Source organism: Triticum aestivum, chromosome 3B (assembly GCF_018294505.1).
Source record: "Triticum aestivum cultivar Chinese Spring chromosome 3B, IWGSC CS RefSeq v2.1, whole genome shotgun sequence".
Lineage (NCBI taxonomy): Eukaryota > Viridiplantae > Streptophyta > Magnoliopsida > Poales > Poaceae > Triticum > Triticum aestivum.
The window spans coordinates 17,030,003-17,056,574 of NC_057801.1; the positions used below are offsets into that span (position 1 = coordinate 17,030,003).

General features: G+C 48.3%; 3 protein-coding genes across 3 annotated transcripts; all 3 read left to right on the plus strand.

Moving 5' to 3' along the window:
* Positions 1 to 3,428: 3,428 nt before the first annotated feature.
* Positions 3,429 to 4,232, plus strand: LOC123064381 (E3 ubiquitin-protein ligase SINA-like 5). Its single transcript, XM_044487867.1, has 2 exons — positions 3,429 to 3,725; positions 3,847 to 4,232. Exons 1-2 carry the CDS (start codon positions 3,462 to 3,464, stop codon positions 4,111 to 4,113), a joined length of 531 nt encoding a protein of 176 aa, XP_044343802.1. The 5' UTR covers positions 3,429 to 3,461; the 3' UTR covers positions 4,114 to 4,232.
* Positions 4,233 to 19,979: 15,747 nt separating this feature from the next.
* LOC123064380 (putative E3 ubiquitin-protein ligase SINA-like 6) lies at positions 19,980 to 21,460 on the plus strand. Its single transcript, XM_044487866.1, has 2 exons — positions 19,980 to 20,460; positions 20,591 to 21,460. The coding sequence occupies exons 1-2, from the start codon at positions 20,224 to 20,226 to the stop codon at positions 21,284 to 21,286; spliced, it is 933 nt and encodes a 310-aa protein (XP_044343801.1). The 5' UTR covers positions 19,980 to 20,223; the 3' UTR covers positions 21,287 to 21,460.
* A 2,106-nt stretch (positions 21,461 to 23,566) lies between these two features.
* On the plus strand, positions 23,567 to 24,758 carry LOC123067157 (putative E3 ubiquitin-protein ligase SINA-like 6). Its single transcript, XM_044490077.1, has 2 exons — positions 23,567 to 23,782; positions 24,030 to 24,758. Exons 1-2 carry the CDS (start codon positions 23,567 to 23,569, stop codon positions 24,756 to 24,758), a joined length of 945 nt encoding a protein of 314 aa, XP_044346012.1.
* Positions 24,759 to 26,572: the final 1,814 nt, after the last annotated feature.

The following is a 26,572-nucleotide window of genomic DNA, read 5'->3' on the forward strand; positions in this document are numbered from 1 at the left end:
GGTTACCCGCATTTAGGCCAACTCCAACGCATGACCCTAAAGGGGCATCCGTTTCGTCTGCTTTTCGTTTGTTTGGGGGTGGCAATGGGGCCGTGTCCGCCCGAATTTCTATATGCAGCGGCCATGCGCCTAACGCGCGGCCGCATTTCGGCCGCATCTGGTCCGTTGTGCATGCAAACAAAAGGAAGTAGCTCATAGTTCACGCCAGCGGCCACGTTCAAGCTAGATCAATGCCGACCCGCAACAAAGCCAACGGCCTACAGAATGATCACCCCAAGTTTGGCACCGACAACAAAGCCAGCGGCCGGCACATGAGCCAGCCTTCAAAATACAAGTCATCATCTTCATGCCACGAGTTGCCATGGTCGTCCTCATCACCATCGTCATGACCCGCAAACAGAGTGTCATCACAGGTACCACGGCCGTCCTGGCTTTGGGTCGTGTCAGGATCGAAAGCTTGCTCTTGGCCGTCGACGTGGAACGCCTCACCACGACCCTCGAAGATGACATTCTGCATGAACGAGACGTAGTAAGGGTCGTCGACCATCGTCGTCTGCGTCGACGGTGGCATTTCGTCGAATAGCTGCGGGTGCCGGCCATGTGAGCCAGCGCGAACGACCGGGGTTGGTTCCTTTGCGCACTGTCTTCACAATGGCCAGCGACACGGTACCCCGGCGGGATGTTGAGGTCGATGACGCCCGCGGGCGTGGTCGGATCGACACTGTACCCGGCGTGATGCCTAAACGAGAGTAGAAAAAATAGAACAAATTTGTAATCGACAAAATATAACAACAACCGTATCCGCGTCATGATCCAGCTGGTTCTATTCTTGGCAAGATGTTGACGATTTAAGTTCTACTGATAGAGCTTTTGCCTGACCTGGCTCTCATCAGCTAGTAGGGTACCAGTGTAAGTGTGTACCACCATAGTTGCACAGTCCAGTAGTACTTGGCAAGTTAAACGTACAGCGTCAAAGTCCTCGCCTACGAGGCTATGGCTGCACGATCAGTGCACAGCTATGGCAATGGCCTGCTGCAACATCAGCAGTGGGCCTCTAGGGCTGGCACGCACAAAACAGTTTTATAAGTGGGATGGATAGATGAGTCCCACCTCAGCCCGCTCCCATCTGCAACCTGAATCTACAGCCAGGCGCCTTATACCCGCCTCGGCAGACTACCCGCTCAAGCCACCCAGCATGGCGCTTCGAACCGGCTTTCAAATGTCCGGGTTGTCCGGCCCCTCTCATAAGTAGCCTAAATCTAGGACGGGTACGGGGAGGTTCGGACGTGTCCGCTATATCGGACCAGACGACCCGAGGCGACCACAAATCGCACCAAATCCACCTGACCTAATCGATTCCATTTGCTCCTCTCCTCTCTACTTCTTGCTCGGTGTTGGACATCTCCTAGCTCCGCCGACACGCTTGCTCCACCGCCATTCTGAGCTCTTAGCACCGCTAGCCTGCTACAATGGTTCTCCTATTCGTTCTCTCCTTCGCGGACATCATCACCGGCCCTAACGCGACCATGGTATGTCCAGCAACTCTTGGTTTGCGCCTTTTCCTATGTGTTCAACACATTGTACTACCAATTTTTTTTATTTATTAGGCAAACCGATGGGATCGGATGGTTCGTCGGACGAGTACTATGGACCCACAGACATTAATGAAATGATTCAAAATGAGTTTTCCAATTCATTGAATTCGCACGAAGAAGCCAAGAACATGATGCTCATGAGCATCCAATAGGAAATGGACCGGGAGGTGAAGCACATTCTCAACTTCAAGGGCTCGATCAAAGGGAGAACAATTATGAATGGGACAGGTCCATGACCACCGTGGAGACGTTCGCGACGATCGCTTCGCCTCGACAGGGGAGCTCGCTATGATCGAGGAGGAGTGGTCGCCGAGCGACAACACTATCGTGCCCGACAAGGGCAAGGTCAGGGCTCCCCCGCTAGCGCCAGGTGGCGGCCTATTAGGGTTGTTGCGCCCCCGCTCCCTTCCCCCCGCTACGAGGATTACTCCGCCGCCGGTGAGGCGGACGGCGTTGGAGGTGCCGCCGGCCAGTCTGATCAGGCATACAAGGTCACCGTCCGCCACAAATTATTGTACTTTTTATTTTTTATTTGAATGAACAAAATATCATTTCATTTATGTAAATTATATCAAATTATGTTCATTTGCATGAATTCCGTCATGTTTGCATGTTCTTTGTCCATGTATTTAATTGCAGATGAAGGTTTGAGCAAGTGTTGAATGATCGGCTCGATATTAGTGGCGGCAGACGCGTCCACTGATAAATACTATGTTCATTTTCAATTTTTTCTATAAAGGATGAATTTTGTTGATTCAAAATGAAGCATCAAGTAGATACAAACAGAGTGAATACACACCCAGTCTATGCATAGCTAAGATGCACACGGGCAATACCAACGCACACAGGAAAAACCTGATGACAAATAGCAAAATAATATAAGACCAAAACTATGCCTAAACGAGAGAAAAAAATAAAACAAATCTGCAATGGACAAAATACAACAACAACCCTATCCGTATCATGATCCAGCTGGTTCTATTCTTGCCAAGGTGTTGACGATTTAAGTTCTACTACTGATAGAGCTTGCCTGAGCGGCTCTCATCAGCTAGTACTACTCCATAGTTGCACAGTCCATTAGTACTCTTTTCGTTTTTATTTACTCTGCATATTAAAGTTGACTGAAGTCAAATTTTATAAAGTTTGACCAAGTTTATAGAAAACAATATAGACATTTATCATAATAAATCTATACGATGTGAAAATAAATTTAATAATAAATCTAATGTTGTTGATTTGTTATTGTATATCTTAATATTTTTGTTTATAAACTTGATCAAAATTTGTAAAGCTTGACTTTGATTAAAGCTAATATGCAAACTAAATAAAAACGGAGGGAATACATGGCAAGTTAAACGTACGGCGTCAAAGTCGTCGCCTACGAGGCTATGATTGCACGATGACTGCACAGCTACGGCAATGGCCTGCTGCAACGTCACGCAGTGGGCCTCTGGGTAGCCACGCACGCCTTATCTTTCCTGTATTTATTACGGAAAAGAATTCTATAAGACCAAGTCTCATGGGTTAGCAGGTGAGACCCATTCCGATGGATGATACGTGGCATTTACAAATCATAAAGTATCTACCCCACCCCTACTTGAAATCAGGGGAGAGAGATTAGATGCTTTATGATTTGTAAATGCCATGTGTCATTCATCAGGGCGGGTCTCACCTGCTTTATATGAGATTTGGTCTCATATAATTTTTTCCCATTTATTACCTAGCGCTCCGAAATCAATCGGCCGGTGAACCGACCGAGGCAATATTAATTCACCCGCCGCGCTTGCTGCTTTTACCTCGGTCTTCTCCTCTTCCACCTTGCGAGTAGAGAGAGCATTTCACACTTGACAGGCAGAGAGGTTGAGGATGCAGGCTGCTAGTGGTAGTTCGGCGGAAAAGATCAGGGGCTCGCCGTCCGCCATGGAGAAGGGCGGCGACCAGAGCGCCAAGAAGCCGAGGATGGCCAATGGCCCGGCCCCGGCCTCGGTGAAGCAAGAGATGGTCGTGCTCGGGCACGAGGCGGGCGAAATCGTGCTCGCGATACAGCCTCCGACGATGGAGGTCCTTATGGACCTCACCCTCCTGCAGTGCCACTTCTACTCCCGCCCCTTGAAGCCGCCCGTCCACCAGGTTCGACCATATATATCCCGTCCCCATCGATTCTTTCCTCTATTTGTTCCCTTCACCTCACCGGGAAAGGGAGGCGCGGGTTTCTTGAGTTGACGCGGTGTCGTTCGGTGAATTTGTGCAGTGCAACAACGGGCACGTGGCCTGCGGCGACTGCCGCGGCGGCGAGCGCCTCGGTAATGAGCGGCAGTGCCAGAAGTGCGAGCGTGGCGGCGGCTTCTACATCCATAACACGGCGATTGACGTCGTTGTCTCCGCGGCCAGGGTCGAGTGCGCGCACCACGGCTGCGGGCTCTTCGCCACTTTCCATGAGCTTGAAGACCAACAGGGCGCATGCCGTCACCGTGGAGAAGCTGACCTTGTTGACGGTGCCGCACGAGATGCTTGTTGAGGATGCACCGTCCAGGACGGTTTCGCTCCGCATTCGCATTGATAAGAGAGTGAATTGCAAGAAACCACCACATTTGGGGCTTATCTTGCAGAAAACAACCTGGTCGCTAATCATTTGCAAAATCCACCGCGGATTCAGTAACAGTGTTGCAGATTGCACTGAACAAGTGATTTCGCGCGGTTGAGGGCGTTTCCGACAGGTGGGGCCCAATATGCGTGACGTGGCGTAACGGACGCGGTGACGGCGCCGTTTGTGCTTAAGATAGACGCGGTCGGGTCGGCAGAGACAGACCGCCCGCGCCCGACCAGATCTCGCTTGCTCTCCTCTCTGCTCCCATGCTCGCTCTCTCTGCTCCCACGCTCGCTCACTCCCCTCTCCGGTCGCCACCGTCCGCCGTCCGCCATGGTGTCCTGGAGCAATAGTGAGAGCACTGAGGGCTCCGCCGCGCAGTACATCTCCTCCGATGACTCCCCTCTCAAGGTCAGAACCTTGTTGCTCATTTGTGTTCTAGGGTTTCTAGGGTTCAACATTGCTCGATTTGAACAAGTTTTTGTTGGATTTCTCAGATCCCAGCTACAATTGATGATCCGTCATTCGAGGGTCTTGCTGATGACTTGAATGTGTTTTGTGAGCATGGGAATCCAGGGAGGAAATATGTTGCATTTGAGGGGATAAGCACTGGTAGGAGGTTCATTGCATGTGCCACTGAAGTAAGTTTCAAATTTTGTTTGCAGCATTCCAGTTCTTGTTCATGTTCTAGGGTTCATAGGTACTGTTCATGTTCTAGGGTTCATAGGTACTGTTCATGTTCTAGGGTTCATAGGTACTATTCATGTACTGGATTTTTGTATTGCAGGGTGTTGGAAATTGTGGATTAGTACAGTGGGTAGATGAGCATTTGCCAGAGCATCTGCACAATGCTATTCATAAGCTGTGGCTTATGTATGAGCATAGCCAGCATGATAACAAGATGGCATGCCTGGAGCATTCAAGCACTGTACACAATCTCACACAGCAGAAAAAAGAGTTGCATGAGACATATGAGAAGCTTGTTGAAGATGTGAATAACCTATTGGATTATAAGGATAGACAGCCTGAGGTAAACCAGAAGAATGATGCTGAGAACATTTCAGTGTGTGTGGAAAGCAGCATGACAAAGGATGCTGAGATCAAGAAATTGAAGGCTGTTGTTGTCCAGTTAAAGCAAATTCATGTAGCTCAAGCCACTGTCATTAGGAATTTGAAGTTCAAGCATCTTAAAGAGAAGGAAAAGTTGAGCTCTGATAAGAGGATGTTGGAGATTTGCTATGCTGACCTGAAGAAAGAGAAGGATGACCTGAAGAAAGAGAAGGATAAGCTGGATTGTTGCATTGCTGAGCTGATGAAAGTGAAGGAGAAGTTGACCATGGAGAAGAGCACTCTTGCTTCCTGCATTGTTGAGCTGAAGACAGCAGGTGATAGCAACAAGAGGAAGCTTCACCAGATCAAGTCTATTTGTGATGAGGACTAAGTTGTGTTGTTGGCTGACCATGTGTGTCAATGATGTCTTTTGTACTAGCTATGGAGGAAACTTGGAATGTGTTAAGCTTTATTGTGGTGAACCTTGGATTGTCTATCGGATTTGTGAGAGTACTATGTTTGTCATTAATTATCAGGTTGGATTAAGTTCAGTTTGTACCTGGCATACTAACATAATACTGCTGGCATACATATATAGTACCTGCATAGATAGCCTGACATAGATAGCAAGTTCATACTAACATAGATAGAACTGACATAGATAGTACATGCATATATAGCCTAACATAGATAGCAAGTTCATACTAACCTAGATAGAACTGGCATGCTAACATACTAACGAAACTGAACTTTTTCTTCTTCTGACGAAACTGAAGACAACATGTCACTCCTCCTTCTTCAGCATCTTCAGGCGTTGGAAGCGCTGCACTTCATTGTTGTTCACCGCCGCCCTCTTCTTCTTGGCCGGCGGTGGCTCCACCACCTCTTCACCACCGCCCTCCTCTTCTTGCTTGACCACGACGAGCTCTTGGTTGTCGATGACCTCCGGCAGCTTTTCCACATCAATTGGGCTGTTCTTCTGCCACTCGACGGCGTGGAGGACGGGCGCCAGGAGATGCACATCAGGCTCGTCGGAGGAGGAGTCGGAGGAGAGTACGACGACCTCGTCCACCTCGTCGTCAGAGGAGTAGGAGGAGTAGTCGTCAGATTCGTCAGAGTCATAGTCGCCAGAGGACTCGGACTCGGCGTCAGAGTCGTCGTCTGGCCGGAGCACCCGTGGATTGCGCCTCTCCCAGTAGGCGTTGTTGATGGGGGCCGGGATAGCGAGGACGGCGTCGGTGATGTCATCCGCGGCGGCCGGCGGCGTGGTGGATGAGCGGTACATTCACCAACGGGCGCGCTGCCTGGGGTCGGGGGAGCGCTGCACCTCGCGCATCGCCCATAGGAGAATGGTCGGCGGCGGGACTGTGCGGCCGGCAGGGAATGCACGTTGCCTTTCGGCAGGTGTCATCACCTTCACCAGGCCGCGGGCATGGTTCCTCAGCATCGCCAGGCTGGGGAACCAGCGCGCGATCTCCCTGTACTGCGCGCGCATCTCGTGGTTGTTGCCGGCGAGCTCTTCGATGGCTAGCTGCCACTCCATGGCGACGGTGGTGGGGGTGGCAGTCGGCGGTGGTTTCGACGGGAGAGAGGGGAAGAGGAGTGGGCGGCGAGCGGTAGGTGGACACGTATTAAGGGCAGAAACCGAAACGACTAGTTATACAAAACGGACGTTCACCACGCTGTCGGCCTCAACGCACGCTGCCGGCCTCAATGTACCTAAATAAATATAAGTAAAATTGCGGATGCTACTAAAACAACATCACTAGCACTATCCTATTGGTATTGAACCCTTGGTTACTACCCACTGGTCCTGGGTTCGATCCCCAGGCCAAACTATTTTTGTGCAATTTTTTTTGAATTTAAATAATTAATATGTGAGTAACTATGCACCAATAGGGTTTTTATTTGTGTGCAATTTTTTTGGATTTCTTGTAAAAAATTAAGAATGAAACTATGCTCATCATCACAACAACAGAATGAAAACTTCTTGCTAAACATCATAACTAATAAGTTCATCATCACATCATCAAAACCAGAGTATCATAGTGCATGACAACCATTAGGTACATTACATAGTCCACCACTTGGACTTGATTTAACTAGTTTCAACATGAAATTCTTAATATTCTTCATCACAAACTAGCCAAAAAAGGCTGAATTAAACATGTTTCAACATTACATCACTTCTTGCTGCCTTGAGAACAATTGAACCATTCAGACATCTTGTATGATGGCTTTCTCACTCTTCCAGTACCTGACAGTCTTGGTGGTATGAATGTTTTCTTTGCCCTTGACCTAGCAACAGTAGCAGAAGATGAACTAGGCCTATCAGCAGCAGCAGAAGATGAACTTGGCCTTGTTGGAGCAGGAGCTGTCCTAGGTACAGCCCTAGTTGCTGTTGGAGCTGTCCTTGCTGTTGGAGCAGGAGCAGAAGGAGCTGCCCTAGGTACAGCCCTAGTTGCTCTTGCCCTTGCTGCTGGTGGAGCTGTCCTTGCTGTTGCACTGGTTGCAGAAGGAGCTCTTGCCCTTGGTGCATCAACTTTCCTGTTTTCCTGCAGTGACAACATATAGATAGATTAGAACATAGTATTAAATATACAAAGATTTAACCTGCAGTGACAACATATATAAACATCATTTAACCTGGTGTTGGTTCCTTCTCATTGCTAGGGATGGCTTCAGATTTTGGTGGCAGCTAGTGTACCTATGCCCTGTCAAGTTGCAATTGCTTCAGGTTATTGTTGCCATCCTTGAAGTATCTTTGGGAGCTGGCTTCTCAAACTGATTCTTTCTCCTCTTAGTCTGCTTCTTTCCTGGCTTGTCTTTGAAAACTGGTGGCTCTATGTCAGGGGTCCCAGTATTTGGCCATAGATCAGGCCCAGGCACAGGATACACAATTGGATTGTATGAGGTACCTTTTGTCTATCAGATATGATAGTGTACTTGCCATACTTCCCTGACTCACCACCAAAAGCATACTTGAGCTGGGTTAGAAACCAGGACCAGCTGGCAGTGTCCTCCTTGTCAACAATAGCAAATGCAATGGGAAAGATGTTGTTATTACCATCTCTTCCAGTTGCAGCCAATATTTGTTGCCCTATTGTCAACTTAACAAAGCAACCATCAACACCTACAACCAAACATAACACATTAGCACCAAACTTAAACAAAAGCAATGGAAAATATGTTGGGAAAATAATTATGCAAGTACCTATGAAGGGTCTGCAACCATTTAGGAAGCCCTCTTTGCAAGCATTGAGGCACATGAAAAAGCCATGAAATCTAGGGTTTTTGCTAGGATGAAGCTTTAAATACTTTGTTGTCACAATGCATCTACTTCCAGGATTGGTATCCAGCACAGCTTGGAGGTAATCCCTTATCCTAGTGTATTGTGCCCTATGATCACCTTGGACAACTTCCTTAGCTGCTTTCCTTGCCCTGTAGGCCATGTGAATGGACACTTCAATTCCATGTTTTTTCTTCAAATTGTCAATTATTGCCTGGACTGGTGTGTTTATGTCAGACCTTAACTGTTGCTCACACTCATGTGCCAACCATTTTGCAGTGACTTTGGTGCTCTCTCCAACAGCAGGACAACTGTGATACAAGTTCATTTTTTTAAAGCAAAATGTCTTCTCATGTGCAATTTGGGATGCAGCAATGAAAAAAGGACAGTCATCTGTACTGCAAACTACAATAACTCTATCTGAGCAATTTCTATGAAATGAGTAGTTCCTGTTTTGTGAGATGTGAAATGTAAGGAGTGCCCTCCTGAACTGCTGGACATCTAGGAAACAAAGTTGCTTCACAAATTGTTCTTGTGGGTTTTCCCTCTCCTCATTATACCAAACCCTAACTTTATTCTTTTTGGACCTGCTCTTCCTACCATTTGGTAGCTTAAATGGTGGAAGCTGAGCACAATCATTCTCTTCCTGACTTAAGTCACCTGGGTTGCTCTCCTCATCAGATGAAGGTGCCCAGTCTTGCTCTATGATTTGATCCAAACTTGCATGGGATCTTGTTGTTGGCCCCTTCCCCCTCCTCTTACTTCCTCCTGTGCTGCTGCTACCTCCTGCACTGCTTCCTCCTACACTGCTTCCTCCTATCAAGCAAGCATCTAGTTTCTCCTCTTGTCCTTCCTCTTCATCTCTTCCTTCATTCTCCTCCTCCTCCTCCTCATCTTGTCCATATAGCTCTTCTACATCAGTGTCTCCTTCAAAGTGATGTAGTGGATCATCCCTATGCCTCTTCATTGCCTCCAACCTTGCCAATATGTCCTCATCTTCAAGATCTTCATCCTCACTTTCACTATCAGTGAACTCCTCAGCAAGCAGCTGTGGGAGTTTTCTTTTTGCTGCCTTGTACTTCTCTCTTTGTATCATGTTACTCCTGTACCTCTGAATTTATTCATTTCCTTTCTGCTCCATCATCTGCTCAATGTGCTCTTGCTCTTGGTCTGTCTCCATGAAATACTCATGCCTCTCATTACCATTGTCCAAAGCAAACTCAGGTTCACTTGGGCCCTTTTGCTTCAACAAACAAGAGTTGTCCTGTGTGTTCACTACTTGGACTGGCAGTGGTTGGGGTTTCACTGGACTGGGGAAAAGAACTCCTGAATTGTCTACCTCATAGACAACTGGTACACCTATTTATGACAAAGGAACCTGCTCTTCATAAGCATGACCAATGTTCAAATCAACTGGTCTAGGTGCATCACTTCTCATAACTGTAATGTTAACAACATTCTTTCCTTTCCTAGCTATGTCATCCAACATTTCTTCCACCTTGTCATCATCAGTTAATTCTTCCATTCCTGACACACCAACTCCTGGATCTCTAATATAATACATAAAATCCCTTGAACTATAGCCTTCTACCTCTATTAGGGCAATGAGATTCCAGAAGGTTATGTGTGATAAACAGATTATTCTTTCCAAGTTATCTTTGTCTAGGAAATGGAACCTCACTTCCCATTCTTCATCATCCAAGCTACAAATAGTGATAAAATGCATTTAACAGTGTTCACAACTATTGTTAAGAGGTCTTATTGGTGCCAACAGAATTTCAGTTTACAGTGTTAAAATCCAGTTAACAGTGTAAACAAAATTTAGTTAACAGCATACACTTATCAATAAATTCAGTTAACAGTTAACAGTGTTCACAATATTCAGTTAACAGAGTTAAGATTGTTGGCAACAGAAATTCAGTTAACAGTGTTAAAATCCAATTAACAATGTTCAATAAATTCAGTACACAGTTGACAGTTTACTGAAAATTCAGTTAACAACTAACACTAACCCTAATGCTAGAACCCTAACACTACAACCTTAACCGTACTACAACTACCCAAGAACACCAACCATAGAACCCTAACACTACAACCCTAACCCTAGAATACAAATCGCGGAAATGACAAGGGAGGAGGAGGATGACTTACTCCACTCCGCCGAAGGAGGAGGCAAAATGGTGGCTGCCCGTCGGATTGGCCTTCACCGCCTGGGCGAACGCAGTAGCCGCCGCATATTCCAACAACTTTGGCGGCGACGGCGGTTGGGGAAGAGGCAGCGAGCTCGAGGGATTGGAGCTCCCGCAGAACTCCGGTGGATCTCCAGCACCGCCGCCCGGAGCATCCCCACCGGCAGCAACTCCCCCGCCGCCGTCCACACCGCCAGGTTTCGTCGTCGCCATGGATTGGAGCTGGAGGGAGAGGACGGAGCAGATCTGATCTGGTCGGGCGCCGTCGGTCGGTCGGTCCGGCTCGACCAGATGTATGCGCAAACGGCGCCGTCACCACGTCCGTTACGCCACGTCACGCATATTGGGCCCCACCTGTCGGAAACGCCCTCAACCGCGCGAAATCACTTGTTCAGTGCAATCTGCAACACTGTTACTGAATCCGCGGTGGATTTTGCAAATGATTAGCGACCAGGTTGTTTTCTGCAAGATAAGCCCCAAATGTGATGGTTTCTTGCAATTCACTCTTGACAAGAACAAGATCACATCCTGAATGTTTCCACCAAGCTTAGTCTTCTAGTGGTCTTCTAGTACTTATATGGTAATGCAGGGTTTAATTTAGTTCGCTCTAGCTCAAGAGAAGATGGATTTTGGTGGCGATGCAGCGGTTAATTCGACGTTAGATTAGCAGTTGAAGTAATTTCCAACCGTGGAAGATGTATTTTGTGACCATGGGATATAAGATCCTTCGCGCAACAAATGAATCGAAATATATGCTGCTTATATGCTTATTAACAAAGGGTTGCATACTTCTCCCACCAACTTATGCATTATGTCTTATCAAATAAAAAGTTATATGCATCATGTGATAGTTACATAGTAGCTCCAAATCATTTCATTTGCATCCGTGATCTCTGTACTGATATAATCCATGAAGATGGCTTCATGTCACGGTCAAATTATGCATTATCTATCTATTCTATTATGTGACGGTCTTCTTTAAAAAAATAATCCAGATGTATTATCAAAGTTCACCATGACAAGCTTAAGGAAAAAAAATGAAAAATGAAAGAAAAAGGTGAAGAACTAAAGAGTTTAAACTGATGTTAGACAAAGAAAACAAAAAGGAAGACAAATATGACTTACAAACAACTACAAGTCTACAACTAGATCAACTGTGCATGATCTCCATGGGCCATAGCATATTTCTGTGTTCTTAGAAACATGACTGAACTGATCGACTAGAAACAAATGCATTGAAGACTGATACGTCTTAATTAATAATAATACAAGATTAGTTCGTGCAAGATAATGTGGCTTAGTAAGACAGACATACAAAGAACCTGGGAATGAGGAAGGACACTCAATGAGCGAGAGACTAAACACATAATGTATATAGTAGCTAACTGATGGATACAGACTGAGGGACCGCATGCTTATAAAATGATAAATGAGAATACTAAACAAAATCGAAGATACTGCAATAGGAACAATAATAATGCACAGAGATTACTGAAAACTGAATAAAAATCTTGAAACACCCCGTGTAAGAAAAAACCTTCAAACAAAATAAGTAAACATTGAAGGACACGCACAAAAAAATATCTTAAAATAAATATTAAAACAATGACAATACACAAAGATTGTCTAAATAAGAGAACATTTTAACACAAAAAAAACACTGAAGACAGAAGGAATAAGTAACCAACTGATGGAATGAATGAAGAATGAAACAAACATCTAAACCGAAACAATAATGAACTGAAAGAGAATCCGAAGACTTAAGAAATAGAGAGTGAGGAAAAAACTACAAAAAATCCAGTGTACAAACTGCAACATGAGGTAAGTAATGACACCCGCGTTATATTTTGTAACGGATAGAGAGTAATAAATTGCATGAAACAAACATAACTTATGATTGACATTTGCATGTGACATGGCTACATGATTAAAAAAATTAGGGACGAATTACAACAATTCAAGATTGGAGGATTACTTCATTTAAGTGTGCGAAACATAGCTATAGATACCATTTGACGTACGGAGTACCTCTCTTTAATCCATATCGCTTGTCGTCTCAATAAATATATTTAAACATATTTTAGTGCTAGATAAACAAAAAGTAAGTTGTGTTGATCGAAGGAGTACTGAAATTAGCGGCGTAACTATCCTGATCGTCGAAGCAAATTGATCGTAGTCTTAACTATTTTTAGAGCATGGTACACTTTTTCTTTAACTATCCAGGGCGTACTGATAGAGCTGATTTATCCACTCCGTTTAGCGCTGCAACCATTTTCCGATATTCCAGCTGGTTCTACTACTCCGTAATTGTTGAACAAACAATTGTATTCTACTGTACCGTACTCCTTCCCCTATGAGACTATGGCTAGGCGGTGCAGCTATGGCCATGCCATGTCCCATCGCGCGTCGGGAACCGTCGGCCGGTGGCAGGCACGGCTGGCGACGCACGCCCTGCAGTAAACGTCTTACAGGGTACAGTACGTAAAAATTGTGATTTGACTGTTCAGGCCAAGGATATCAGCCGCAACCTAAATTTGCTGCATAATTTACGATTTGAACAAAAGGTCTATATTTTAGCTCCGGTCAACCACAATCCACTCCTTTTTAGGTCTCCCTGCCGGTAAAAACAAACAGCAGAAGATTTAGAGACACGCTAAGCCAGGCCGAAACAACCATACTAGTACACCAAATACTAATGTTCAAAAAAGTACACCAAATACTACTACGATATGGTGTGTGTGTGTGTGTGGGGGGGGGGGGGAGCGAAGGCTGCTGCGATGGATTCGCCCGTGTCTGGTCATGTCCATTGGGTCGTGCATGCGCTCACCGCGGCCGCATTTCAAATCACGTCCGCGTTGGATATGAATTAAAAAACAGCAAAATATAAATAAAATGACTAAAAAATAAATAAACGCAGTTAAAAAAAACATAAAACTTAGCTAGGGGTCACGGCCACAAAACGGCCCGGTTTAGCAGTTCACTTAACGGCCCAGTGCCATAATTAACATAAAAAGGAAATAAAAAACGCCGACGCGTGCTCCTGCCACGCCCGTCGATGCCATGGCCCTCACCGTCTTCAGTGGCCGCCGGTGTCGTCGTCGTCGCTGACGAGGTCGGCGTAGGCCGGTGGCGTTCAGAGGTGGGACGGCGGCGCATGGTATACAGGGGCGGCCTGGAAGGCCGGAGGTGCCTGCACCACCTCCTCCCGTGGCGAGGCCTCACGCTCCGGTGACCGCGGCGGCGTGGGGCACCAGTTCACGCCCCCCGCGGCGTCGGCCATGTCCGGAGCCGTCCACGAACAGCTCCACCGCTGGCCTACCAGGGCCGAGTGAAACGCGGCGACGGGCTCCTTCTCTAGCACCTCCACCCTTCTCTCCTCCTCCTTGACGGCCACCATCTCCAACTCGTGGAAGGCGACGTCTCCAGCGGCAGAGAGTGCCAGCGCCTCCTCCAAGCCGTCCCACTGATGCTCGTCGTGCGTGTTCATGGAGTCCTCCATGATACGCTGCATGAGCCGGGCCTCCTCCTCCGTTGTCATGCGAGGAGGTGGAGGTGGTGATGGAGACGGGGAAGGCGACGGCGTGGGTGTGAGGCTGCGCACCCGCGTACGCCCGCGCACCTCTCAACGTGGCCGCCGTGGCCCCGACACCGTGCCGGCAAAGTAGGACGCGCGACGCGTGTCGTGCTCGTCCTGGAGCCACGTGTCCCAGAGCACGGAATCAGGGGCATACCGGTCGTTGTAGTAGAGGTCGTCGGGGAGGAGGTGGCGGCAGCTCTCGATCTCATCGTGGCGCGCACGGTCGCTCAACGGCACAGACAGGATCGGGACTCGGTCGGCGTCGAGGTGCCAGTTGTTGGGGAGGTGGACGTCGCTCCACGGGACCAGCGTCCTCGTCTCCCAGTAGCGCCGGCACATGTTGGCGCTGAGGTACTGTCGGTCGCGCTCGCAGGCGGGCCTAGGGGAGATGGTGAAGGGGGCCGGCGCAGGGCCTCGACGGGAGGAGCACGGCGGTGACGCGGGCTCCTCTTCCTTCACGGAGCTGCGGCGGCGGCCCGAGGAGGAGCCGGCCTCGCGGTTGTGCTTCCCCTTGCGGCCGTAGTTCCACAGGCCCATGGCTGCGAGGCGGCCGGCCGGCGAGTTCGAGGCCTAGGGTTTGGAGGTGTCGGGTTTCGAGGAGGCCGCGGGGTGGAGTGGGGAGTGTGGACGACGACCGGTCCACGGGTTCCATATTTAAGTACGAGCGCAACGTTTCCCTGGGCGGATGACAGGCGGGACCGGACGCGCGTGCGCATTGATGTGGGCGGGTGGAAGGTAGGTGGCCGCCTGCCACGCGGCCCCAACGCGAACGAGCGCGCGTTCGTTTGTTGTCCGCCGCGACCCAAACGCGGCGCATGTTTGCGCTCGAAATGGGTCGGCCCGGACACAAAACGAATAGGATGGGTACGGGCCGTCGCGTGCTGGGCCGACCGATTTGTCCCTTTTACCCCAAATGGATGGGGCCAGACAGAATGGGGTCGCGCGGTAGAGTTGGCCTAATGCAGCAGCCCAAAGCCCAAGGAAGAGGTGGCGGTGAGAAAATTACACTCGTTCTTGAATTCTCCAGCGCACTATCCGCCGGCTATTTTAACTCGAGCGCACATACCTGCATTCATCCTTCTCGGTTCCATCTCTCCACACTACACCTGTCATGGCTTTCTTGAGCTCCAAAGCTATTTAGGACAGTCTCTCGTCCAAGTAAAAGATGGAGATCGACGCCATTGCTGTCGGTTGGTAGGCCGATAGGTAGCCGAAGGCGGACGTCCCAATGAAAGACGCGGCCGATGACGTGTCGGCACCGTCCTCCTCGCCGGTCCATGCTGGCAATACCATGGACGAGGCGCGTGCTCACTACAACGACAAGACGTTAGCTGAGCGGGAGGCCATGTTCCGGCAGACACATGCCGACCAGGAGTACAACCTTTGCCTCCTCGATGAGCACCGGCACGCGGAGGAGCAACTTGCTGCTAGAATGACCATCGCGCTGGACGTGGACCTGGTCGACTCCTATCGGATCGCCCACAAAATCCGCCACTACCGCTGGTGGTACCGCCGCCATCAGGCAGAGCTAGAAGTCGCCTTAAAGGTGATCGACGAGGCGGCGGATGAAATCTACGACAAGAGCAAGGACGAGGACAACGTCACCAACTCCGCCATGCCTATGCCTTGCCGCCACGACAACGAAGCTGGCACATCTGCAGGCATCGGCGATAGCGAGGAAGAGTAGAGCGTGGGAGGTCGCCGACGCTTGGGTCCCAGGAAGGCCATCGCTCCCCCCCCCCCCCCCCGTTGAAGCCAAGCTTGGCAGGCTCATTATCGTCGGCTAAGTAGCTGTTGCAGGCTGCAGAGGTGGAGCTTCAGTTCCTAGGGCCCATGCCTTGCCGGACATGGGGAAGGAGTGTTGTCGGTTATTTTTCTAGGTTTAGAGTCCGGTCTAGGTCAAATATGCCAGAAATCATAAGGTTTTATGTATGCAGCTAACTTTGGATGGTTGGCTTCCGCATCAGTGTTTGTTGACTAGTCCCCCCCCCCCCCCCGGTCTGTTGACAGATGCGGTGTCTGGTTTGCGAGACAACCTTGGAGACACCCTAAGTCTTGGGCTCGATGGCGGTGGCGCCTGGAGCCTTCACCCTTTTGATTGCATTGTCGCGGAATCTCGGTCCCTCTCGGTGGCATATGGCCTACGACGTCGGGTTTGCCTCCCCCTAGAGTATCACATCCAAGTCCGTGGAGTGGGTTGCACCCGTTTATCTTCTATCTTGTAGATGGGTCCCCGTGGTCCTTGCTCTCAGTCCTTGTTGTCCCTTGGCAGGAGCGGTTGCCCATGAACCGATGTGAGGGGGAGAGGACAAAATCACTGTTTTGACCTTTTGTGCTAACAAATTCCCGAATTGACCTCGGTTGCAAAAAAATTCCTAATCTGACCTTTTTTGGTGACGCCAACATCTCTGGCGTCTGGGTTGCATTGGAGACGCCAGGGACCCTGGCGTCTGGTCCCTGGCCCGCACGACCCGCGACCACGTTGACCGGCTGACGTGGCAAAGGGGCCAGACGCCAGGGTACTTGGCGTCTGGCCCTGGTAAGGGTCCAGACGCCAGGATCCTTGGCGTCTGGCCCTTGTAAAGCGTATACATGGATCATCTGCGAGGATAAGATCATCTGCTTCGCTTAAAAGCGTATACATGGCTATCGATTGGCACTGGATCCGCGCTTTTCTTTTTCTTTTGTTCTTTTTCTGAATGGCCCCGGCGATGCTTGATGGACAAAGCTACGCTGCGCACTATGATCTTTGGAGTTGGAGTGGCCTAGATTCGAGAATCGGGAATACTCCTATCTGTATTTGTAGGAGGACGGGTTAATGACTTGGCGTGTAGAAATAATGGGTCAATGGCTGCGAGAGTTGGGCGTGGAATCAGCATCCCTTCTTCCTCAAGGGACGAACATTCTTGCCTCAAATTGAAGTCGGAATAGAATTGCTCACTTCATCTTGCTTCACTTAATTAGTAATAATACTAGTAGTGCTCCTACTGCAAGTAGAGAGCCCTTACTCATGAGGTAATTATATTAGTGTATCCATGGTTATGCATAACGATGACCTTGTTCAAGGCTTTGCTTTTGGGAACGTGGTCTTTTTCCAGGGATGAAAACCTATGACGTTTGATCCGGCAATGACAACGTGTGTGCATTTTTTTTCCTGAAGACGTTGTTTTTGGAAAACCTTCTTTATAGTTCGGATGCTATCTTATTTTCTTTTTTCTATCTTTTTTCTTTTTGTGGTGCATCCTAGATGTTTTGGACATCTTGTTGATGTAGAGACTGCATGAAATTTATATATGCTTGATTTTAATATATTCCCCGTCTAAAAATATATCCATGGTTCAACGATAGACCAACAAGTATCACTTTCGTTTGTCCAGTGCTAGATAAGATTGTAAAAAATATATATGGAGTGACGCTTCTGTGAGAAGCTGGGGAGGGGGGGCGATTCTCCCAAAAGAACTGACCTGCCTCCATCCTGGGTTATAAGTCTTCTCTGTATTTTGTGTCAATATTTTACTAGATATTTAACTAACAAAATATTAATGTATGTCATAAAAAATTATATCCTTGCATTATAGTTGAACATTGTTTTCAATTAAATTTTTGTACATGCATTAATATTTTGTTAGTTAAATTTAAGATTAAAATTTGACACATAATACAAAAATACTAATAAACCAAGACGAAGGTAAATAGTAATATGTTGGAATTTCAGCAATGATCTTTATCTTACCAGTGGTACTAGGAGTACTATTGCAAGGCCCTTTACCTATGGCTGTCAAACAATCTCTGCGCTCCCAAGTACTAGAATATGCATGCGTCTGTTGAGAGGAGGATGTGACAATTGCCTCGATTATTTTAGGCACCTTGGTCTAAGAGCTCACCAGTGATTTTACTGCTAGGTTATCACTACAGTATCACTCTATCTAGGACCCATTGCTCTGACAGAGAAGACTTGTGCATTAACACGCTGAGCTGAGCTGAGCTCGCACCCTCTCAATTATCGGAGTGCAAGAATGCGCCCCAAGATGGACCTGACCTGCTATATCAATCAATAGACGCCAGGACTGCACATCACGGGATGATTCTTCAACCGCCAACTGTTCCATGCATGCAGTAATCATACAAACATGCATTACTGTCCCTTACCAGGGCCAGACGTCAAGGACCCTGGCGTCTGGACCCTTACCAGGACCAGACGCCAGGGACCCTGGCGTCTGGCCCCTTTGCCACGTCAGCTGGTCAACATGGTCGTGGGTCGTGCGGGCCAGGGACCAGACGCCATGGTCCCTGGCGTCTCCAATGCAACCCAGACGCCAGGGATGTTGGCGTCACCAAAAAAGGTCAGATTAGGAATTTTTTTGCAACCGAGGTCAATTCGGGAATTTGTTAGCACAAAGGGTCAAAACAGTGATTTTGTCCACGGTGAGACGACCCCTTCTGGAGGTGGCTCGGTGTGTTCGAATCCCTAGGTGTTCGGTGGGTTCTCATGGGGACTCAGCTTCGATCCTCTTTAATAGTCTTGGTTGTAGTTTGTAATGGGTGGACTCTCTTATTTTTATTGTTGGGTGTTGGGGTTTGTGGTACTTGTGCCACACGCCCGTCGTCATTATATTTCTTTCGACCTGCTTGTTGGAAGGTATCCTCACCACTTTGTATGTATGTGTCTTTATCTTTAAAAGGGAGTACTATATGAAGTAGTGAGAACCTAAGGTTATATTGGATGATCAAAATTCCTATTGAATTAGTTCAAACCTTCTTTTTCATTTTGTATATTCTTTTCAAAGACTAATAGTGTTTACATTTCGATCAAGGAAATTGCTTTGGGTATGATATGTGTCCGACCGGCATACGAAACTAGGATTCTAGGTTCATGGTTCAAGTGGTGATTTCATCTCACGGTGGTTTGCCAGTGTTGGACATCCGTTCTGCAGAAAATCGTCGTATGCCCAACACTGCTCATCAATCTACCGTGTCTTTTGTTCCTCTACTGTTTATCTTCTATATCTAAATAGCTAACTATCTCCATTAAATTATTTCTCTCAACATGCAAACATGCCACCTCATCATGTAACATGCATGAAAAAAGACCCACACACACTAACCTATTTCTCTAAAATGCAAGCATGCCACATCATGCAACATGCATGAAAAAGACTCACCTCCACATGCAAATATGCATGGGAATTTCCTTTTTGTTGTGATATTTATATTTAATAAATGTTATGCAACTATATACAAAAATCAAACATATTTTCAGTCCTGCCTCTTATATTATTACTCAAAATATTCATATTTCGTACAAGGAATCTCATCGAAATGTGTTGCAAACTACTCCTAATTAATACGACAAACAGAGAAACTATCGTGCAGGGCATCACCTAATTAATACGACAAGCAGAGAAACTATAATACCCTCTATTACTTAATGTTGTGTTTGCTTTTTTGAAATGTCAAATCTCATAAACTTTGTCCAAATTTACGGAGAAAAAACATCTACATCTACAATGCCAAGATTATATGATTAGATTTATTATAAGATGCAGTTTTATACTTTATACTTGGTATTGCAGATATAAATAATTATCTCTGACAACTAAATTTACAAAGTTTGATTGTTAATAAAAATCTACGCGTACTAGTACATTATTACACAGAGGGAGTATAGAGCTTCGGCTTCAAAACACTTTAGTTTGTTCACTGTAGTATCTTCCCCACCTGCCAAGGACCAAGCAGGCTACACCAAATTTATGGTGGCTCGTTTTGCTCTTTGACTGTTGCAACTTTGGGTGTCACATTAACTCAGCCGCTTGCTCCTTTACTGTGCCGTGCGCTTGCTGTCTCTCTCAGAGTCTCACCCTTCCTCCTCTCGTCTTCTCTTCTCCAGCCGTTCACCAGAGACAGCAGAGGGAGAGAGAGAGAGAGAGGTTTGTTCCATGCGAACGCAGGCTGCTAGTTCGGCCATGGAGATGGAGCTGCCCAATCTCAATGTCCCGGTGAAGCAAGAAATCGTTGTGCATACTGCAGGAGCCCAAGGAAGAGGAGGTGGTGGCGGCGCCATCGCGGAGGCGTCGGAACACGGCACGAGGAGGACGGAGCCCACCGTGAGGATTGAAGCCAACATGCTTGACTGCCCCATCTGCTCCTCCCCCTTCAAGCCTCCCGTCTTCCAGGTTGGTGTAGTAGTAGAGCAATTTCTGAGGTTTGGCTACTCAACATCCCATGAACTGAATCGAATTTAGCAGCAGCTGCACGCACCGATTTTAGTAGTATTTTCTTACTTCCCTCCCTCGATCTGTCTAGTGCAAAGGCGGGCACCTGGCTTGCGGCAGCTGCGTCGCCAAGCTCCCCTGGAAGCAGTGCCAGAGGTGCGACCACGGCGGCGACTTCCACGGCTGCCCCTTTGTGGACGCCTTCGTCTCCTCGGCCAGGATGAAGTGCGACCACCACGGATGCGGCCGCCAGGTCACCTACCACAAGCTCGACGACCACAAGAGCGCGTGCCCGCTCGCGCCCTGCAAGTGCCCGGTGTCCGGCTGCGGCTTCGAAGGCCCGCCGCCGGCGCTCCGCCACCACCTCAGCGCCGTCCATTCCATGCCGGTGCACGCGGTTCAGTACGGCAAGGTGCTCCAGCTCGAGGTGCCCGTGTCGGAGCCGCGCCGCCTGCTGTTCGCGGAGGAGGACGGCCGTGCGTTCCTCGTGGTCGGCGGCTCGCTCGGCCTGGGCGTGCCCATCGCCTTGTCGGTGGTGTGCATCAGGGCGGGGGCGTCCCCGCCGCCGCACTACGTGGCCAAGGTGTGGGCGAACGGGCCGCCGGCGGCCGCCAACGACAGGACCGACACGGTCCGGGCGGACATCCAGGTGACGAGCAGCAAGGAGCCCGGCGCCGTCGCCGTGGAGGAGCTGACCTTCTTGACGGTGCCGCACAAGCTGCTGGCCGGGGCTGGCCCGTCCAGGGCGGTGTCCCTCCACCTTCGCATTGACAAGATCACCTCCTAAATGATTCTGCTATGCCTAGGGTTCTACTGATCTTCTTGATACTAATAAGGCTTAGTCTAGTTTGGTTTAATTTAGCTTAACCGATGATGGATTTTGGTAGCATGCATCGATTCGTTCAACATCAGATGAGTACTTGTTAGTTCCCACATGATTAGTACAAGGAAGAGGTATCTTGTGGCTGTTTTTTTTTATTTGACGTTAGTATCTTGTGGCTGTTGGATGTAAGATCTTTGGGTAGCATGTAAACCAAATATATGCTGACTATATGTTTGTTAAGAAATTGTCCCTCCACGTTCGCATTGACAAGATCACCATAGTCTGACCGGCATGTCAATCTCGCCGCCACCACCGTTCAACTTGACCGAGTTCGACTAAATTAGATTAGTTGTGTGGTTTGGTGAATTATATGTTTGTGAACTATATGACTAAGAATGCAGTTTGTCAGGACACGTTAGGCCAACTCACCGCGCGACCCCGTCCTGTCCGGGGCCCTTCGTTTGTGGTAAAACGAACAAACTGGGCGGCCCAGCGCGCGGGAGCAAACGAATTTTTATCCGTTTTGTGTCTGTTTTCGATCCATCCGCGGCCCAAGTTTGCGCCGCTTTTGGGGTGAAACGGACACCACGCGGACGCGACGGCCGTCTGCGCGTGTCTTCCCCTGGCCCGCCCGTCGGTGGCAAAGGACGGGCCTTTTTCTATCCGCCCCCTCCCTCCCTCCGGCCGCATCCCACTCCACTCTTCTCCACTCTTCCCCACTCTTCCCCTCGCCGCCACCGCTACCATTGCAGCCGTGCAACTCGGACGCGCGCTCACCCAGCCCCTTCTCCTCGTCACCGCCGAGCTACCCAACCACGGCCACCTGGTTTGCGCACCTGCCGGCCGGATTTGGGGCGGATCCGGTCGGTCTTGAGCTCGCCCGGCTGTGGGAGGCCGGGCCGCGCCATGGACTGACCGGGCACCTCGCCGGAAGGCCCTGGCAGGGCCGCAAGGCCACATGCAGGCAGTGGCTCGTCCTCTAGCCGCTCGGATCTGCACCGTCGGTGGTCCGCCGGCAGATACACGAATGGCGGTCGGCCGGGCTCGGTGCTTGCCCAAAAGCTCGTAGGCACACCGTTGCCCCTCATCAAGTGCGACCACTGCCCAAGGATGATCGTGCGCCGCGTGTCTACAACGCCGGAACATCCCGGATGGGTGTTCATCAAGTGCCTAAACGATGGGGTATGTGCTCTTTTTAGCTTCGGTTTGTGCTTTCGGATTAGACTAGTTGTGCTAACTTTAAGTTTTATTATGTAGAATGGATGCAAGTTTTGGTATTGGGGAGAAGAGTACATCGATATATTGATAGAGCCAAATTTAGTACATGTTCGTGCACTTTTAGCTAGCCTAGAGGATGTAGATGAGACAAGTGCACTTGTTGCTAGATTAGAGGCTAGGCACGATACTACGTATGAGGAAGCAAACATCGACTTCTGGCTTGAAGAAGAAAGGAGGGTGCAACGTCGAGCCTCCTCCACAGATCAATAATGAGTGCATCGAGAAGGCCCTAACCCAACTCAAGGGAGCAGTTATAGAAGTTGGATATCTTCTCAAATGTATTCTTGTCGTTCTTGTTTTCTTTGACCTTGCTTTACTAGTCAAAATGTGATGATGTATTGTCATGTATCAAAAATGAATGATGAAAAAAAGTTTAAGGACTTGCAAAGAAATGTGCACGCGGACAAGATGCGGCCCGGATGCGTCCACGCGCTGGACGCACGGCCACCGCATCCCGGAAATTGAACGGACACGACCCCATTGCCCTACCCAAACGGACAGAATCCGGACAAAACGGACGTCCGTTTGGGATCACGCGGTGGATTTGGCCTTACATCTGTTAAGTTTAGTAAGATCATATCCCACATTGTGTGTTTTGTAAAGCAATAATTACTTGTCAACTGGACCATCACACCCTCTCATCCGAAGAGGCACATCTTAATCTCAAGCGTTGGTTTTATTAGAGGGGTTGTACGTGAAGTGGAACCCAAAGTTATATTATCCCAAATAAAAACTCCACCTACATAGCAATACTTTAAAGATAAAAAAAAAGATCAGTTCTTTGAAAAGTTAAAACAAACATTATCGGCATGCTAAAATTATTGGCACCTATCTTTCCTTTTGGGGTATGCTCTGCTGGCTCCAACATTTGCCACAATGGCCGCCCCAGTTTTCCTCTTAGGTCTTCACCCTCCCCTCTCTTTCATTATTTCCCCACTAAAACACACGGTGTGACCAGAAATAACCATGAAGGAAGGGGAGAGTCGTGCAACAAGGGTGAGTGCCAAGGAGGTGAAGTCGGAGTCGGAGAAAGGGGAGGTGACGATGCAGGACGAAGGCGAAGCAGGGGATGCGTTGGTGGCGGTGGAATCCATGGCACCGACGCAGATCGACGTGAGGATGGACGTGACACTCCTCCATTGCCAGGGCTGCCTCCTCCCCCTCAAGCCCCCCGTGTTCAAGGTTATCTCTCCTCTCACACCAAAGCGACCAATTTTTTTGAAAGAACAAAAAAAACCTCTTTCTATATCTTTTTGAGAGGATTCCTTTGAGATCTTCGGAAGATGACACATTTATTTTATTTTCACGTGGATGCAAGACATTTGTTATCTTCTTCATCTATATTGTGTGCATCGCAATGATGCAGAGACCAAATGTTATACTCCTTTTGTTAAAACAAACTTGCGTGTGGTTGCGTTTACTGTGGCAGTGCGATGCCGTAGGGCACGTAGTGTGCTACTACTGCCGTGCCGGGCACCGCACCGTCTGCAGCCGTGCCAACACCCACTGCGGCCAGCTGGACAAGGTGGTCGGCGCCGCCAAGGTGCCATGCCCCTACAAGGCGTTCGGCTGCGAGCGCTACGTGGTGTTCCATGAGGCTGCGGACCACCAGCGCGTGTGCCTGTCCGCGCCCTGCACCTGCCCGGAGTCCGCATGCGCTTTCATGGGCTCCCGCGCGATGCTGGTCGACCACTTCGCCGCCGATCACCAGCGCCCCGCCGTCACGGTCCGCTATGGCCGGTCTTGGAGCCTAAGCTTCTCCCTGTCGCACGGCTGGCACCTGCTCGTCGGGGAGGAGGACCGCAGCGTGTTCCTCGTCTCCCTCTGCCTGCTCGGTGCGGGCACCGCCGTGTCACTGATGTGCATCAGGCCGGACGGCGAGGCTGAGACGGGGCCCCGGTTCTGGTGCAAGCTCTCCATTGAGCGTCGTGGCGGCGACAAGGACTACGACCTAGTTCTCATGACCTCGCCGGTGATCAGCAACGCGCTGTCCACGTGCGCGCCGGCGTTGGGCCAGGGGATGTTCTTGGTGGTGCCCCAGGAGCTGCTCTCCGGCGACATGCTCACCCTCAGCGTCCGGATCGATCTGATCCCACCTGCCGCCGTCGCTCCCAAGTCAACTACACCGCAGGCCAGGGTGCCGCGGAGGATGCAGTGAAGTAAGTGTTTGATCTCCTTCATGTTATGGATGATTAGTGCAGCTAAGTTAGATGATTAGTATGAATGTATGACTAGAGGCTAAACCACACATGTGCAAGCTAATTAACCTAATCAATCAAGATTATGGTAACAAGTTCAGTAGTAATTTAACTAAGCAGCAGTGAAGGATTACTACTGGCTATGGATGATTAGTATAAATTTATGATTATTCTGGCATCTGATGGTTAAGCTGTTTAGGCAATATCATTACTAGATCAGTTTAACAAGATTTTTTTTTTTGCTGCGAGCAAGCTTGACCTGATGCTCAAAGAACCTTAAAGTTCAACCGAAGATGCCATTGTGGACAGAGTCGCATTTCAAAGAGTTTTCCCCCCTCTCGGAGACGGGTCAAGTTGTGTGAGGATCATGCTTCTTTCAAAGTTTGTCTTCATGGTTCACATAAATCCTGGTGTGTTTTGATGTAAACCTTTTGGTATTCGATGACTTGGAACTTCTATGTTTAATAAACTGATTGTGCGCATCACATGATGTAGATGCCTGATGCAGAGGCCTGGGTTACCCCTTTCTGAAAAAAAAGATGAACAACAGTTGTGTCCATTGTCCAACATAGCGTCAAATATAAGCTTTGATTTTTTTTTTGTAATTCATCTGTGAACACAAGTAAAATGTAGCTTTCGCACACCAAACCATAAGATTTTTTTTGAATTTTTTCACAATGCAATGGACCTGACAAATTCAGTCCAACCTCCAACCTGTTGGTTACATTGCAGCTACTACTTAGTTTCTCAAGTCCCAAACTGCATAAACTATGTGCATTTCCCAAGTTTATTTAAAATATCACCTGATAATGCGCATTCAAAAGAGGTTCGCAATCTTTTTGTGACATTTAACAGGAAGCAGTAGCTTGGAGAGAGATTCTATTGCAGAAATGGACATGCAAATCGAGAGTAGTTTAAGCAAACAATCACCCACATTGTATGCAACACAAAGATGCTTGTCATCTTCCTACATTATGAAACCTACATTTCTCCTCAAGTACATAAAAAGATTCCACAATTTTTCAACAATCTGTAAAAGCTTAAAGATTCTGTCTAGCAAATATTTCTTATCTGCCTCATGTTATTGAATGATCACTCCATCGGATCTTTTTTAGTGAATTACCACTTCATGAATGGTAGAGCATGTATCACAAACCTAGATTGCCTTTTCCAGCGGAAAAGCACTAGCGTTTCCAAAGTTTTAATTTGGAATGGGCTCATTGATGTTAAATTATCAGAAAGTATCGGAAAATAAAATAAATCAAGCATGTACAAGCCCTGCTACTCTTACATGGTAAACTGAACTTCATAGCCTCAAGGGAAAGGCAAGTGAGGAACAACACACATAGTAAAACCATAATGCAGGAGATACCCAAGTGGGCCAGGACAAGTGCAAACATTGTTTGGATCTAGACTGGGCCAACAACATCAAAATGGTTTCACGGGGAGAACACATGCAGGTAGTCAGGGGTGTAGGCAGAGAGGGTTTTTAATGATTCTGCATTGCTTGCTGAGGCAGTTGATTCTTCTACAATCGACTCCCAGCTCTACAACAGCCTTTTATTACCCTTATGCTTATCTTTGAACCTAGGACTTCTCCTAGGGGTTTCGGTATGGTAGTTCTTCCTAGGACGTCTCCCATACATCCTCAACAGCCTTCCATTATCTCCTTCATATGCCAGACCATTCGGAGTCGTGAAAGTGGGACCTGCAGCGATAACCACTTATCTCTATCAGGTTGTCTTTGTTAATTCAAAAGAGGGATCGATGTTGC

What these genes read in the sequence shown, in the direction of transcription:
- LOC123064381 (XM_044487867.1), top strand. Translation starts at nt 3,462, where the DNA reads ATGCAGGCTGCTAGTGGTAGTTCGGCGGAAAAGATCAGGGGCTCGCCG. An exon ending in TGAAGCCGCCCGTCCACCAG is followed by an intron (nt 3,726 to 3,846) that starts GTTCGACCATAT and finishes GAATTTGTGCAG; the next exon opens with TGCAACAACGGGCACGTGGC.
- LOC123064380 (XM_044487866.1), top strand. Translation starts at nt 20,224, where the DNA reads ATGCGAACGCAGGCTGCTAGTTCGGCCATGGAGATGGAGCTGCCCAAT. An exon ending in TCAAGCCTCCCGTCTTCCAG is followed by an intron (nt 20,461 to 20,590) that starts GTTGGTGTAGTA and finishes CGATCTGTCTAG; the next exon opens with TGCAAAGGCGGGCACCTGGC.
- LOC123067157 (XM_044490077.1), top strand. Translation starts at nt 23,567, where the DNA reads ATGAAGGAAGGGGAGAGTCGTGCAACAAGGGTGAGTGCCAAGGAGGTG. An exon ending in TCAAGCCCCCCGTGTTCAAG is followed by an intron (nt 23,783 to 24,029) that starts GTTATCTCTCCT and finishes TTACTGTGGCAG; the next exon opens with TGCGATGCCGTAGGGCACGT.